Source organism: Meleagris gallopavo, chromosome 11, assembly GCF_000146605.3.
Source record: "Meleagris gallopavo isolate NT-WF06-2002-E0010 breed Aviagen turkey brand Nicholas breeding stock chromosome 11, Turkey_5.1, whole genome shotgun sequence".
NCBI lineage: Eukaryota > Metazoa > Chordata > Aves > Galliformes > Phasianidae > Meleagris > Meleagris gallopavo.
The window spans coordinates 6,323,338-6,339,405 of record NC_015021.2 but is presented as its reverse complement, the minus strand read 5'-3'; the positions used below and the strand labels follow the sequence as shown (position 1 = coordinate 6,339,405).

Here is a 16,068-nt window from a genome sequence, read left to right as displayed (position 1 = left end):
TGGCTGGCACTCAGATGAAATGGAGAGATGTTTTCCTTTCTCATTAAATCTGGCAGTAAGGACAGTGATTAATAGCTATTAAAGGCACTAAAACTTGAAAACATTAGTCAGCTTCTTTCTCAGGAGGCTGTAGTTGAGAGGAAACCGGGCTTTGGGATTCCTGCTTCCTGTCTGTTGAACCATGAAAGTGTGTGCCAAGGGCTTTTTGAGTGTCTAGGAGCTGATGGCAGATGTGCCCAATGCACACCTTCTCTTGCTCTCTTCTGAGACATTGATTTCATTTTAAATCCGATGCTACTTTTTCTGATGCACCTTTATTAAATGTACAGAAATCAAACATGCTTAATTAAATCATTTGTAGGTCTGGTTTAGCAACCGCCGTGCTAGATGGAGGAAGCAGGCAGGAGCCAACCAACTGATGGCTTTTAACCACCTGATCCCAGGAGGGTTTCCACCCAGCGCCATGCCGACTCTGCCGACTTACCAGCTCTCTGAGCCGTCCTATCAGCCCACCTCCATACCGCAAGGTACAGTAGCAAACAGGTACTTGGCTAGAGAGTGCTACTGGGGGCTTCATGTGTTGATCTACTGCAGAAACATTTTCTTCTCAAAATGTAGAAAAAAGGACATTGGCTACTTTAGGGATCGACTCGGTGATGACCTTGCAAGTCTGCTTATTTAAAATATGTAAGGATTCTAATTTGTTTTGCTGCAAGAAAGAGCTGGTTCCATGTGAAAGGTACTATCTTTAGAGAAATAATAGCCTCATGCATTGCAGAGGTGTGGTGTGAAAGAGCAGCAGTTACAGTCCTCTGTTGCTTTTGATGGTGATGCACTGAAACTTCAGTAAGTACTCCCAGCTTTTCCCACTGGAAATAATCAGCTATTCAGACCATTGTTCTGCATCATATAGTAGCAAGTCTCAGCATGGTAAAAATTTGTCATAACCTTACCAGAAATTCTATGAATTAGACTGGAGCAAGGGAAACAGATCTTTAAATCTAGTCTTTACTAGATTTTGCTGTTAAGGAAAATCCTTACAGGAGAGATTTGCATAAGCCAAGTTACCATATCCTCCTTGATCTCTCTGAGATTTTTATGCTAACTGTTGTTGAATGTTGTTGCCAGATTATCTAAGTAATGGAATTTTCGAAAGCCCAGGACTTTTCCCATCCATTGTTAGTTTCACTACAAATCACAGCAGAATTTCTGTGAAAGGGAAAGCCTTTCTTTCTTCTAAACAAATTAAGCTTTTCTTTTATATGTAACCTTATATACGTGTGTGTATGTGCTTATAAATAATTATATAAGTCATCTAAAATATTTTTTTTTTCATATCTTATATATAATTTTATAGTGTCAATTCTAAGCAATGCACTTGCTGAGAATTGTCTGAAAACTGCGAATCTGTTTGGCTTTTAGGGTCTATTTAATAATGACGATTTCATGGAATTTTTATGTAATTTTACTGGCCAGCTAGATATCTAGCAATGTTGAAGGCTTACCATTCTATTTAATCAGTACTTCCATGCAGGTTCTGATGAAACGATATCAAGTTGAGCTTCACATAATGAACTTATTACGCTAGGAAAAGAGGAGGGAAATGATCAACGTGTTTCTTTTCCTTCCAGCCGTGTCTGATCCAAGCAGTACAGTCCATAGACCTCAGCCTCTCCCTCCAAGCACTGTACACCAAAGCAGCCTCCCTTCGAACCCAGAGAGCAGCTCTGCCTATTGCCTACCCAGCACCAGGCATGGATTTTCCAGCTATACAGACAGCTTTGTGCCTCCGTCCGGGCCCTCAAATCCCATGAACCCTGCCATTGGCAATGGCCTTTCACCTCAGGTCAGTCCTGTGTTTTCAGACAGAGGATTTGCTGTATACCAGAACCAAAGAGTCTATTCCCTCAGGCCACAGTATAATGAATTGCCAAATTTAAACCATAATGTATTCTTTATATAAGCCACATGATTTCAGTTTGCTAGTTTCCTTCTTTTTTTATTTTTTTCTTCCTACTGGCTGAATCAAGAGTGATAGCTTATATTTAATTTCAAGTAATTTATAAAGTAATCATACAGGATTTGTGTTTATATTCAGTTGTTAGGCATTGGTAATTCCTGAAGAACCACGGCTAGGTATAGAAAGTAGATCCTGTAGCTTTTGCGTGAATAAAATCTCTTTAAGATAACCTCACAAAGGTTTTACCAGATACTACGGAAAAACTGCAGGCAAGTGGTGCTAGGAGAGTTCTGAGGGCTGAACACTACACTTTGAGATGAGCTATAATCGAGTTATAAATACATAAATTAGGAGCATTACTGCTCTTCGGCAGTGTATAAATGCATGACTACCATAATTGTTTTTCTAATTTGCATGAGCTCTTCTTAGGAAATCACGTTTATAAATTGCCTTGATAATTGAGTGTCAAAAGGTTGGTTAAATTTTCCTACATGAGGCATCTGTCTGAAGCTGACATTATTAGTTAAACTTGAATAGACGGTAGTTTATTTTATTAGCTAGAGCTTTGCCCAGGTGCTCGGAAAGAGATGTCCACTAAATTCTGAGAAGTCACAAAGAGGATGCAATCTATAATTACAATCAGGAATCTCTTCAGGGCTGAAAGTGAGAGTTTTAACGGCTTTATCTGTTTTCCACCCTTTTTTCCTCGAAGTGGTTAGAAAAACAGAGAGAAGCTCAGAATGACACAAATGAAAAGTGAAAAGACAATTATACCCAATTACACACTAATCACCGACTATCACCACTGCCTAAGCAGGGAGAGGGCATTCTAATAGGCAGAAAATGAGATTTTAATGGCACAAAGGGTGGCCAAAATAACGACTCGTATATCTTTGCCTCCTTCGTTTTCTTCAACTTGTGGTTTGCATCTTGGGAGTACAGTTCCTGGTTCCTGTGCAACGGTGATAACTCTGTGCAGCTGAAAAGTTCAAAGGCACTGGAGTTGAAAAGAATGAATAACAAAGGCAATGAAATAAACATTTTTGCCCAAAGGCAAAAGTTCATAAGCCCTTTTTTGTAACAGTAAATGTAATTAAGTTTCACAGATTCCTATAGCATAGAGTGAAGTACAAAACTTTATGGCTTGAAACCTCGAGAAAAAAATACCAACAGAAAAAACAAACGGATGTACTTCCAACAAGACTTGAATGGATTTTGTTCTAAAGAATTCTCATTTCTAAATGCAATCTTCAACAAAAACCATGACTTTTTTAAAATGGGTGGTTTCATAGTGTGCAAGGCTTCCACAGTTTGGATATAAATATCTTCCTAGGGTTGAGCGTTAATCCATCAAAGGTAGTTGTTAGTGTCAGTTTAAATGTATGTTGGTTCTGGCTATGGAAAATGTGATCTTTTTTTTCTTTCACAAAGCTTTTATTGTCTGTGACACAGAAGTTGAGCACAACAGTAAAGAAATCTTGTGATGTCTGGGCAAAGTGGAACAAAACAGTGAGGCCAGGCTTCCTCCCCCCAAAGTCTTGCTGATTTGAGGTTTGATATAATCAAAAGGAGATTCTGGAGCAGATTAGACTTCTTTTAATCAGTTGCTGGGCTTCTTTACACCCAGCTCTGTCTTTATGCAATGAAACTTCTGCTGTTTCTTTTCGTTTTTTAATTTTCTGCTCTAAAACTTTTTCTGCCCTGGTTTTTAGAACTGCTGTCTTTATTCTGCACCTTTAACAAGAAGTTCAGGAGGCTGATCGTTCAGAAATTGATGCTATTTGTTCATCACTGAATGTCCACAGGTGATCGCTTATATTCACTTAGAAGTTAAACAGCTTCTTGACAATGGAATGATGAACCTGACTAGCTGATAAATATCTTTCCATCACCTTACAGCAAACAAGCAAGCAAACAAAAAAGCAGCCCTAAAATACTCACATATTGTTACCAGTAGCACCTCTGAAACAGCTTTGGGGCCTAAGTGACAACGGAGACACCTCGGGATTAAATGACATACCCAGGGTTTGTGTCTCTGCAACTGTTCTGTCGTCTTCGTTGCATAAAACTGTTCATTATGTGAAACAACTGTGATTGTGCTTTACGCCTGAAGGATGAGCCCAAGACATTGATCACATCAGTGCTATGCTACTGAGTGCAAGATATGTTTCAATTGGTTTTGGGGGGTCCCAGAGGATCCCCTTGGTGGGCTTCCTTGGGACCTGTGCACCACAGGTGTCTGAGTGTAGCCAGGAAGTTTAAAGCCAGTTTTGCACTGGTGATTTTACTAAGAAAGAAACAGGAATTTTGCTGCTGAGTGGGCACGCTGTAGTGCCCTCCGTGTGTGTGGAATTTAGATGAGAAAGGATCTTTTTGCTAGTTAGTGGATTTTTGACCACAGTAAGTCTGGGTGTGTGAGCAATTAAGTCATGTTTCCACCCATCAATGTCTCTCTCAGGAAAGCACTTTGGATATACTGTGGATAAATGAATTTACAGTGACTTCAGTGGGAGGGAGAAGGTGGGGGCTTTGTCTGAACCCAAATAATCTTTTGTGAGTGAAAAATAAAACCCTCAGAATTTGCAGAACAAAATCTAATATTAAGATTCATAGGATATAGTCTTACCAGACTTAAACCTCCTCTTCCCTTCAACTTCGGTTTGCTCCAGTTGAGGGTCTGACTTGCAGACCTCTGGGGATGCTTTATTTGCTGTGCGGGATGTTTCCTTTCTAACTTTGTTCTTGGGTATGATGGACTGACATCCAGTTGTTCAAGGCAAGCATTAGGTGAAGCACAGAAGAAAAGGGGAAATGACTGGGGTGCTGTAACTTTATTTTTATCACTTCAGCCATGAACTTGGAAGTTAGAGGATTGTACATCTTGCACAGTTTTAAGAAGCAGAACTTAATGTAGCTGTCTTGCAGGATGGTAGTTTACTGGGAAATAAAATGGTATTCTTGTTCCTAAGAATGAGAGAATAGGAAGGGTCCCACCTGGTTAACATTCAGCCCTTTATTACATTGTAGTGAGATCTGCAGATCCCCTCTGGATGATGGATGGCTTTCACTGTGCATCTGGTTTCCTTGCTACCACCTGGCTGTGGTGAGAACCTGGCCTGCAGAGCTGTCGCAGATAGGCTTCTGCAGGAATAAACTAGTGATGGATGTCCTGGGGAACTGATAGCTAGGAGTGTCCTTGTTTGTATCAAATAGAAAAACAACCAAACCACAGGCACTCCATCTCAGCCAGTGCTCTATAAATATAATGTCAGAACAGAGATTATTAGTGTGTAATATATGTAAATCACATATTTTTTATGTTTTCTATGCCTATTATGCAGCTTCTTGGCTTTCATGCATACATTTCTAGGGATATTGTATTTCCTTTTCAAATTAGGTTTCAGTTGCTTAGTGCATTTTCTTTTAACAAAAATTGGATAACTCGGAATTGTTAGGGAACAGCATATCTGTAGGTTAATGTGTGTGTACAGGAGTTGAGCATGCCTCTGAACTGCCATAGCACTTTTTGAGTCCGACATTAACAATCACCCCTGGTTCTCTAGCTGTAGAGCAGAAGACCTACTGCCATAACATTTGTCTTGCAAGAGCTGTGTTTGGCCTTACAAGAGAGCAGATTGTTTTTAAGACAGGATTTCAATATTTTGAACTGCTTCATTTAAGACAAGGAAAAGGTCTTTTCCGGTGTACATGGGCATCCCTTGACCTTGTCATGTGCTTTTTATTAATGTCAAAGCAGCACAGTTTGCCCTACGCAGTTTGCAGGTTTGGAAGCGTGCTGTTTCTGGCTGCTCTTAGGTTCAGGGTGAGCAGCAACACTGTGCTCACATTGCTGCCCATGAGGCTACTTGCTTCCTGCAGTTAACTTTTAGGATGCTCTGATAAATTTTTAACAGAGAAAGAACAAATGTGTGCAACCTGTATCCTGCTGGACATCCGATTTTCTTTTCCTCCTTGCCCTCTAGAAAACTTCTAAGCTCTACTTTTTTTTTTTTTCCTTATTGTCTTTATCTATAACTGAGCCTAACTAGTAGCTTTGAAGACCATATTTTCTAAATGGAAAGAGGATTGAATGTTGAATGTGCAGAAGATCACAATATTCTTGAAAATACTTCGCAGTTCTCATGCAATTACCTGGAGCTCAAGACTAATCTTGATAAGAAAATTCCAAGTGTTTCTGTGAACAGTAGTAAAACTGCCAGCTGTTTCAGGGTTTCTTTCTTTTACTGTCAAAACATTTCACCGCCTGAGTTTAAGAATGAACCTGTAACTTCTCCTGATGAGAGATACTAGGCAACTGGCGTTAGTCTGTGTGAGCATTGGATTTCATTAACCTGACGTGTAGACCTGGCGGCAGTTGTCGAATCAGTTACATATATTCATACTGTCCTGTTAACTCTGCTAAAGAGAACGTTCTGATAAAGAATCAACTTGAATTTTCTTATTAACAGGGCAGGAATTAAAAATACAGGTGTTAACTCATTATGCCTTTTACAACACCTTCTACTTACTATGCAGCTGAAAACATACTTTTTAGTTCTGAGTTCCTTACCAATCAGAAGCTCGTGATATTTGTCACTGTGATGTTGGCTTTAAGAACTCTTTACTTAATGACCAAGACCAGGTCAGGGATTTCTTTATGGGGAAGAAAGTAAATTCACATGATATAATTTTAATGAGAGCAGTTTTATTTTATTTTTAGTAAAAATAAATACATTAGGTGAAAGAATGAAAAAGTTGAGTTAATGGGATTATTTCTGTTTCTGGAATATGCGATCAATATACGAGATTCAATAGTTTCATAATAGTTACCTTGCAAAAATAACAACATCATTTTGTAAATATTGTAATTATGAATATAAAATATATTAACATATTCATTATATGCATAAATTATATTTATTAGTATAACGACAACAGTAAACTGGTGACCTTACATTTTGAATGTCCATCACAGCTTCCTTCCCTGGGCGTTTTTCCAATTTCACCTTCCCCTTGCCAGAATGTTTTCAAGGGCAGAATGCAGCCTTCCAAAACGTGTCTGTTCTTACTGCTCAGAAATCTGAAGGGGGGAGTGGGGGAGGAAGGGAAAACAACAACAACAACAAAACTCTGGACTCTGCTGAAAATGTAAGAGTAAAATAACACAATATGTATAAAACTTATCAGTAAGTACTGTGATTTTCAATCACGTTTTTCTTCACACTACAGCCGTCAAACTGCAGCAGATTTAGAGTTCAGTGTTTGAGGTTTTCTTTCTGAAGGTGCCTTTGTGTGGGCACTATAAGAAGATAATGCTTATCCGGAAGCTTTGACAGTTCTTAAATTAATATATTTTGAAATAGTTTATGATTCTGACTGCTAGATGTTTCTCTGCTCTTACATCTGGCTGCTGTTTCATGATGAATCTTCTTCAGGTGAAAAAATTTCTTTCAAAAATGAAGCCTGAGTTTTTCCTACCTCTGACTGCTCCCCTTTAGAACAAAAATATTCTGTTTATTTGCCTCGGAGTTTAAAACACAAACAAAAATGTTTTAGCTTAAAGCATAATTCCCAATATATAATCATTTTAAAATTTTTGAACAAATCTTTTTGGTAATTTCACATCTTAACTTTTTTTTTTTTAACAGACATCAGAAAAAAACAAAATAAGCCTTATTTTGTACCCTGTGATATTGAAAGTTTTAGAATTCCCACAAGATTGACTCAGCTGTTTCCACAATAATTTGCATCACTTACAATATACACAAAATGAGTGTTTAACTGCACTGCAGCTCTTACAGTAATGTTTTGCATTTGCTGCACATAGACTTTAAATTTGAACCACTTGAGAGAAAGTATGATTTACTTCTTCATAGAATATGTGACTTGCATGCATTGGTGAACTTTTAATTCTTTAATGAACTTATGAAATGAAAATGTCTACAGGAATGCAAGTACTTGCATATTTATTCAGTTAATGGCTGGTATGTGAATGAGGGCTTTGTTATGAGTAATCACTTAACTATCACTTAATTATGTTCTGTATTTTAGATTTCCAAGGGAGGATACTAAAAATACGATGGTATGATTTGGTGAAAAGCCTGTATTGCAGTGGGGATCAGAAACAGCAAAATTTAATCAATAGCAAAGTTACTCTAGGAAGCAATGCCTCTGTCTTCAAATGTGTAGGGCTCAGTTTGCTTCAGAATTTCCAACCCCTCAAGAGAGAACTGCCTGATTTTTTGTTTCGTTTTTGCCAGGAAAGCAGTAACAGTAATCATTTTCTTGTAAAAGAAAGACTGAGTGCTGAGTCAGAATGCTAAGAGGCTCAGTCTTGCCTAGTCAAAATAGCAAAATGTTTGTGTTTGTCCTGGTGATGATATTAACCTGGCATTAGGGTCCTGGCATAGACACTAATGGAAGCCTCATGAATAAACCCTTCCTTATATGTTGGATTACTTCAGCAATGTTTGTTTGTCATCTTTTTCACATTTATGGATAATATTTCTTAACTATTTGGCAAGGATTTTGTAGCAACTTTCCCTTGGTTGATCCAGCCGTGTAAGACCATGTAATAGCTGTACTAGGGCCAAATGGAGTTCCGTGAGAATCTTGCTGTAAAAGCTTCACAGATCACATCCCCAGGCCTTCTGACAGTGACAAAATTAACTAGTGTTTGAATGTAAAAGAAAGGGAAAACAAAATGGTTTTTGTTTGTCTAGCTTCCAGAAAACAGAACAGTGTATTCTAGTTGTGAAGGGAAGGCGTGTGCGAGTCCAGCTGCCTCCAGTCTTTTTGATGATGGCTGATTGTCTCTGTTGTGTTTTGGTTTGAGCAGTAGGTGAGAGAAGAGTTTACAGGGAAAGGAAAATCTAACCCTATGCTGTGAACAACTGTAAGTAATATTGCCATATTTAACAATCTAAACTCACAAGCCAGTACCTACAATCCCTAAGACTGTGTAACAATTTTGAGTTATTAAGTATTTATACTTAACTACATAAAATATATATAAATAATATATAATAGAAAATCGAACATACATTCATCTTTGGGCCTTCTAGTTTGCCTTTTCAGTCTTAACATTTTTGAAGCTTCTCCATGCAACAGGATCTAGAGAATTTCTCTTAATTATTTTGCTAGAGTTACCTAGTCCTGTGAGTCCATGATCTAGTGCCTGAAAAAAGGCACTAGTTTAGAGACAAACTGTGGTAATGTTGTGGATATCAGTAATCTCCTGTAGTTAAAAATATAATTCTTGTAGGATTAAGTTATCCTCTCAGTTGTCCTAAATGGTACACCACTGCACCTTCTCTGATTTCAGTGTAGCTACCACTGATGTCTAGTGGTGTGAAATCAGTATGAGGCCTCATTTGATTCAAGTACACAGAAGGTCAGATCATCGGTTCTTCAAAGTTGGTGTATTTGCTCCTATTTTTATTAACCAAGTATTTGGTTCCAAGTGCTTGCCAGTTGGCACAGAATTCTTACCCTTGGGTTTCTTCATATACCCAGCTGAAATATTCATGTTTAAGAAATGAGTCAGAAATATAGTTCTGTGGTCCTATAGGTATAGATCCATGTAGCTAATTAATTTTATACAATCTACTAAAATCTGCCATTATAGTGCATTAGGGCAAACATTTTTATGTGCTTTACAGTGCAGTATTTTGTTTGTGAGAGATTTTTCTGCAGTAAAAAGAGTTAACAGCAGGTAATGCCATTCATCTCAGAAGGAGTTTGAAATTTGCAGTGTTTGTGATGAATGAGGGTATCTGACCCACATCTGTTTTACATTAGAATGGAACATTGCCCTGACATCGTTAGGAGCATTTGTCAAGATTCCCTGGACAGAGCTTCTGTAAATTACATGCTGCAAATGTGTCAGGGTCAGATAAGAGGATATCATTAACTCCACTAAAGTTTACTCGTGATTCTGTCAGTTCAACTTAATACGTTAACTGCCAACAATTTTCCTTGAGCTGTTTTGTTAAATCTTTCATTCACAGGAGGGGGAAAAAATGTATCACTGTACCCAAAAAATATTGCACATGTTCTTTTCTCATAAATCATATTAATTGCAGACATGGTCACAAGGCATATTAAATGCAGGCATGCGTAAATGAATTAAAACATATGAGAATTTTATTGTGCTTATGGTAGGTCCTACATCCTAAAATACCAACCGCATTAATGGGCATAATGCTTCACTTAAATGGAATGAGCTTTTTCTCACTTTAATGGACTTTATTTTGTTAATGATAGAAGTATTTTCTACCAGCTGATAGTGGACCAAGTGTTGTGTACGTGGTGTTTAAGCTTTCATCACTCGATTTCTCTTCCTCCTGGATCATAACTTTACCCAGTGATGCTGTGTCAACTCCAACAGCTAGAGACTTGTTCCAATGAATGTTTTGGATGTTTGGGATGCGCTCCATGAAAACTCTTCAATGTTCAAAGTTCAACAGTTACAGTTGTTGAAGTGTTCAAAGTGTTCTTTTTGATATTCCTAAATACACATTCATTTTCTTCTAACAGAATATAAAATAACTTTATTAATTATATACGCTGTCTTTTATTGTATAAACTCAAAGGCTCAACATTTTTTGTTTTTAAGGAAAACAAAACATGTAATGTAAATCAGCCTGAATTTTTGCATCTGTAGGAGTTATTTTCTAAAATAAATGGAACAGTTACAGCAGCATTTGGTTCTCGATGTTAGATCTGCCCTTGATTTTTCTTCTTTTAATTTCTTTGAGATCCAGATTGGTGAGGGTGACAATTACTACTTCAATTTTCCCCAATTAATTCAGAGGCAAGTGCACATTTTCCGGTAATTTTAATGGCATGTGGACTGAATAAATGTTTTGCAATGGTTAATGAAAAAAAATCAGATCTCTTTACTTACTGAGTATTATACTGTTTAATACTAGCGGAAGATCTGAGTTGCAAAACCCAGATCTTCGTGTGTCTTTTGTATGCTACTAAGCTGAAGGTGCTGAGCATCCTGCAGACGTGGCCCATTGATGGCTATCTAATTGATTAGGTGAAAGTCAGCCATGCCCTTCCTGTAACTCCTTGTATGGGTGATAAGGTCATGGCACATACCATATGAAAGACTTTTGCCCTAAGGCTACTTCCCTTATAGCTTTCAAAACAGACATAACCAAAAATCTAATTATTTAGATACTAATCAACTACAGCATGATTCCTAAGGCTTCTGAAGAAGACATTTCTACGAAGATGGTTATCCCATCTCAAACATAGTTTTCCCCACCTCAAAGATAGGATGCTGTGCCAGTTCTTCTCCAGACTGTCTATTAGGAGTATCTTATAAAAGACATTTAAAGGCTTGTACTATTTTCTGTTTAATTAAAAAAAAAAAAATTGTCTTGGGCTCTGTTCTGTTGGAAATGTTAAACAGAAAAGACTTAAGTTACTTAGAGCGTGCAGTTGGCAAAATAGCTATTTGCCCAACTTAGCAATCCATCATAAAACTCATGGTAGAGATGGTGTATGTGATATGAGAGCTCAAGTGCAGAGGAGTGGCATCAGGACTCCAGCGGGGCTGTGAGGGCAACACAAGCTCAGGCTGTTCTCCCTGCTCTTGAACTTGGAACACAACATGGTAAAATGCTGTAAATATTGGGATTACATAGGTGCTATACAGAAATGGAAAGGGCTGTGCACTTATTTCAGATTTCTGATAAACCATGAATGTTTAAAACTGTAGTCAAAACCATGATGCTTGTGCCAAAGTAAATATTTTTCACAGCAGTAATTTTTAACATAAATGTTTATGTTAAGATATGTGGGGGTTTTTTGGTGGAATTTCTTATTCTTTTAAGTTCATAACCTTAATTTTAAAGGATGAATATTAATGTAACCTATGTTCATTGAAAGTATAATGTATCTACCATTGTATGTTGCTGATGCAATGTCAGTTTGTTAAACATGCTACATTTTCATGATCATGTCACTTTCCAACAGTGCAAGACAAATATGTGTATTTCCTAAAATAGCAGAACTTACTGAAATAATCTTGAAAATTTATAATACTTTTCAGAATTCAGTTTGAGGAGGAAAAGTTGGGAGTCCAGTAATCTCAGCTTTTAGTATTTTTCTTTTGGTGACAAAATACCACTCAGGTTGCCATTCTAGTATGATGATTTCTTAATCTCTGGTAATTCTAAGGATTTTTAAATTGCATCATATTTAATCTCAAATTCTTTTCACAGGTTTTTGTGACTTGAAATTAAGTTTAAGTTTGAATTAAGTATAAATATATACACATATAATATAAAAAATATATAACATTCTATACCCGAATCCAAGTTCTTTGTGTTTTTAACTTCAGTGCTAGGATTTCACAATGAGATGTGCTGAGTGCATCTCAAGACATGATTTATATGCGTGATGAAGGCATCTGGGTGTTACTTTTTGAAGTCCTCTGCTTATGCCTCTTTTTTTCTTATTAGACATGTAAGACCTTGATTTGTCTTCTTTCCTACTCTCTAATTGTGATCCCTGGGACTTGTTTCATTTATTGATTAAAAACAAACAATTCAGAGCTTGCTGAGCTGGGACTATGAGCTCTCTGCAACAAAAATCCCTCTTCTATTGCAATGGAAAATAAATACAATTTGAGAAGGGACACCAAAACTTTAGGAACCGGATATATTTATATGAGCGTGGCTTTATTCTTCACAAAACAGACTGCAAATTTAATAATTTTTGGTAGGTTAGAATAAGTACAGTGAAACAAAATGATTATCAAAAAGCGTGTGTCAGATATTTGTAATGCTTTTTTGGAGGAAGACCAACTTAGAATTATCAGGTTATGCTGTTTTGGCAGAAGCTGTACATTGCCTCTCCATCTTAACCTGCAAGTTGTTTCTCAAGCTTTGCAGTGCAACTTTGTCCAGCAGAAGCAAGCAATTCTCTCAACAGAACTTACTTGCAAAATGTGCTGTAGAGATGTGCTGGGAATGCAAATACGCACCAGCCTATAAAGTGAGTTGATATTTGTAAACCAAGAACTTAGCACTGCAGCTTCCTTGAGTCCTGTTCAAAAGCATGGTGCTTTTGAAATCGTTTGTGCTTTTCTACTGGAAATTACAACTTAGAGGGCTGAGCCTCTGTAGAGACACGTACGTACTTTCCAGTTAGCTCTTTCCATTTCATCTCAATTCAGTTGTTGATTTTATAGTTGTGTATAGGCAGCTTATTAAGGGAGTCACAGCACAGCTGACTTGAGGTCAGTCTGAACAGCCAGACCATTTCTGTTGTCTCTTCTAACTCAGGATTAAATTGAGAATTGGTATAATGAGCAGCACTTTTTTGCATTTCAGATCTTCAGACCGGCACGCAGTGTATCCAGTGACAGGAGTTAGGGCTGCTCTGCCTCTTCCCCACATGTTTATGTTCGTATGTGCTGGGATCCTTTGTTACTTCTGTCAATGGTATTGCTGTGATTCACTCCAAATTGATTTCATTTTAGAGGCTGCTGATCTTAGATTAAAAAAAAAAAAGTATGTAAACTTTTTCATAGCTTTTCTGCTTTGCTAGACCATGCAGAACTGCGTAGGTGAAGAGTCACTATCTGTTTCTTATTCCATTATGATTGAGTTTTCAAGGAATAAACATCTGCAGAAATCCTGGTTGGGGCACAAGATCAGACAGACAAAGATCACAACAGTTTTTGACATTACTTTTCCTTCTTTGCTCTCAGTATTGCTTTTTGTGGGTTCCTGGTCATCGGTTTTTATTTTGATGGATAATACAGCTTTTTCTGCTCTTTGCATTAGTTAGCTAAAGCATAGATTGGATGCTAAGTCTACCTGTTTTAGGAAATCAGTGAAAGACTTGCGGACTCCTACAGCTCCTACAACAATACAGTTTTCCATGTGTTTTTACTCAATTATTTTATCTTTTTTTTAGGTAATGGGACTCTTGACTAACCATGGTGGTGTGCCTCACCAGCCCCAAACTGATTATGCCCTGTCCCCTTTGACTGGAGGTCTGGAACCCACCACCACTGTCTCAGCCAGCTGCAGTCAGCGGCTAGATCACATGAAGAGTTTAGACAGCCTGCCTACATCCCAGTCCTACTGCCCACCAACCTACAGCACCACCGGCTACAGCATGGACCCTGTCACAGGCTACCAGTATGGGCAATATGGACAAAGTGAGTACTGCGAGGCAATAATCATTTATCAATTGTATGTATTTTTTTGTCTGTAACAAAGAAAATTGCAGGAATAGATACTAATGGCTGACTGCTACTACTTTCCAAAATCAAGTGGAGTGCAGTGGTGAGATAGCTGATTGTTTGAGTAAGATTTCTGCTGCATAATTATTTTCTTAAGTGATGTCAACAACATCTTGATGTTATTAATTGTTGAGACATGAAACCTGATTGCCATTAGGTAAAACATAAGGGCTGTCCAAATCGAAATAACCACTGGCATTCCATTATTAGAAACACATGTTCTTAATGAGGTCAGCTCAAGAATCATTACAGTATATAATCCCAGATATGTAGAGTTTTGTCAAACTTGTCCCAGGAATAAAAATATTAGTCCCTTTCCTTTGATATATCAATATTAAATATGACAATGTCAACCTGTAGTTGGCATGGCCCCATGCTGTGAGATTGTCACAGCATGACTTAAAAAGCTTCTTTTGTTTTTTTTTGTCAGGTGCCTTTCATTATCTGAAGCCAGATATTGCATAAATGAACTGTCCACTTCAAGTTAAAGCTGGTGTTGTTTTCCGGTCTCGCTCCAGAGCTTGGATACCAGGGATCTTCTCAACACACTGCAATCTAAACTGGGGCAATCCTAGAGAGAAGTAGGCTTGTTCTGTTCTCTCCAGTCATAGCTTTTAGTAGACTTTTGAAGACTGAACAAAGCTATACAGAAGACAAAGGCCAAAAGCAATAATGAATAAATAAATGCGACATAGTTCATTATGAGTGGGTTACAAAACAGAACAGAATTTAATATTGCTGCCTGGCAAAACATTCCGTTTTTTTGTTGAAATTAATGTGCATTGATTTGGACAAATGGAACATTTTAAAATTTAGCAGTTGAGCTCTGCATACTCTGACTCATCTGGCATCCAGTGCTGACTTCAGTCTAACTTCAGTTAAACTTCAGTTAAAGCTGCCCAGTTTCTGAAGCATGGGCAGCAGAACCTCTTTCGTTACACACTGGAAATTGTCAACAAGAGGAAATGTCACAGTCCTTAGGAAACTAGGATAAATGCAAAAGACTTCCAGAGCAATTTACTGGTAATCTTACTATGCTTCTGTAATCATGTCAATAAATGTCACAAGTTTTGCTTTACCAAGAGACAAGATCTCATGTAACATGGAAAATACATTTTATCTTTTTATGTGGAGTTTTCCTGGTCCATTGTACCTTTTTGAAGAAACACGGAGGAAAAGAATCGACGTGACTGATTTTTTCACAACTGCCTAGCAATGTGCAATACTGTGTACCTCACACAAACTTTGGAATCATCCAAAGTCATATAGATAGAATCAGAACTATATTTTTGCAGGTACTTTTATTTTTGCAGTGCATAATTCCTAATGATCAAATACAGAAATGTCGCAGTGTGCTGGACAGCTAAAATCCAGCTTGCTAATCATGATTTAAAGGTCATTTTCAGGAAACAGTAAGAAAAAATGATTACGTTTACATTTTTTAGTGATGTACAGGACATGAACAGAGATGGACCTGTATATAACACAGTTGTTTAAATTATACAGTGATATCCAACATAGAAATTAATTATAGGAACCAAGGTTTACAAGAAGTTTGCATTGTGACATTTTAGAATGTCAATAAATTTGTGTTTTGTGATGTTGAGAGGAACAGGAAGATGGAAGGCGGTGTTATTTATTTCTCTCTATTCTTTGAACAAAGAGAGAGGCAGAACACAAATACATTCCTTTTAGTGTTAAGGACAATGAAGTAGTGCATTAGACTAGATTCAGTACAGAGGTTAGTTCGCACATTGGTCTTAAGGGAGAGGGAAAAATGAAATCTTTGTGTTGCAGCCTCTACCAACAACATGTTGTAAAAAAAAAAAAAAAAAAA

At 37.5% G+C, this 16,068-nt stretch overlaps 1 protein-coding gene across 1 annotated transcript; it reads left to right on the top strand.

Moving 5' to 3' along the window:
• Nucleotides 1-331: 331 nt before the first annotated feature.
• Nucleotides 332-16,068, top strand: LOC100549632 (paired box protein Pax-3). The gene is made up of 4 exons (XM_031555111.1): nucleotides 332-527; nucleotides 1,632-1,846; nucleotides 13,901-14,147; nucleotides 14,662-16,068. The coding sequence occupies exons 1-4, from the start codon at nucleotides 419-421 to the stop codon at nucleotides 14,694-14,696; spliced, it is 606 nt and encodes a 201-aa protein (XP_031410971.1). The 5' UTR covers nucleotides 332-418; the 3' UTR covers nucleotides 14,697-16,068.

Excerpts from the sequence above, each read along its gene's own strand:
- LOC100549632 (XM_031555111.1), top strand. The coding sequence starts at position 419 with ATGGCTTTTAACCACCTGATCCCAGGAGGGTTTCCACCCAGCGCCATG. Across the intron at positions 528-1,631 it reads GCCCACCTCCATACCGCAAG|CCGTGTCTGATCCAAGCAGT; the intron begins GTACAGTAGCAA and ends TTTTCCTTCCAG. Across the intron at positions 1,847-13,900 it reads GCAATGGCCTTTCACCTCAG|GTAATGGGACTCTTGACTAA; the intron begins GTCAGTCCTGTG and ends TCTTTTTTTTAG.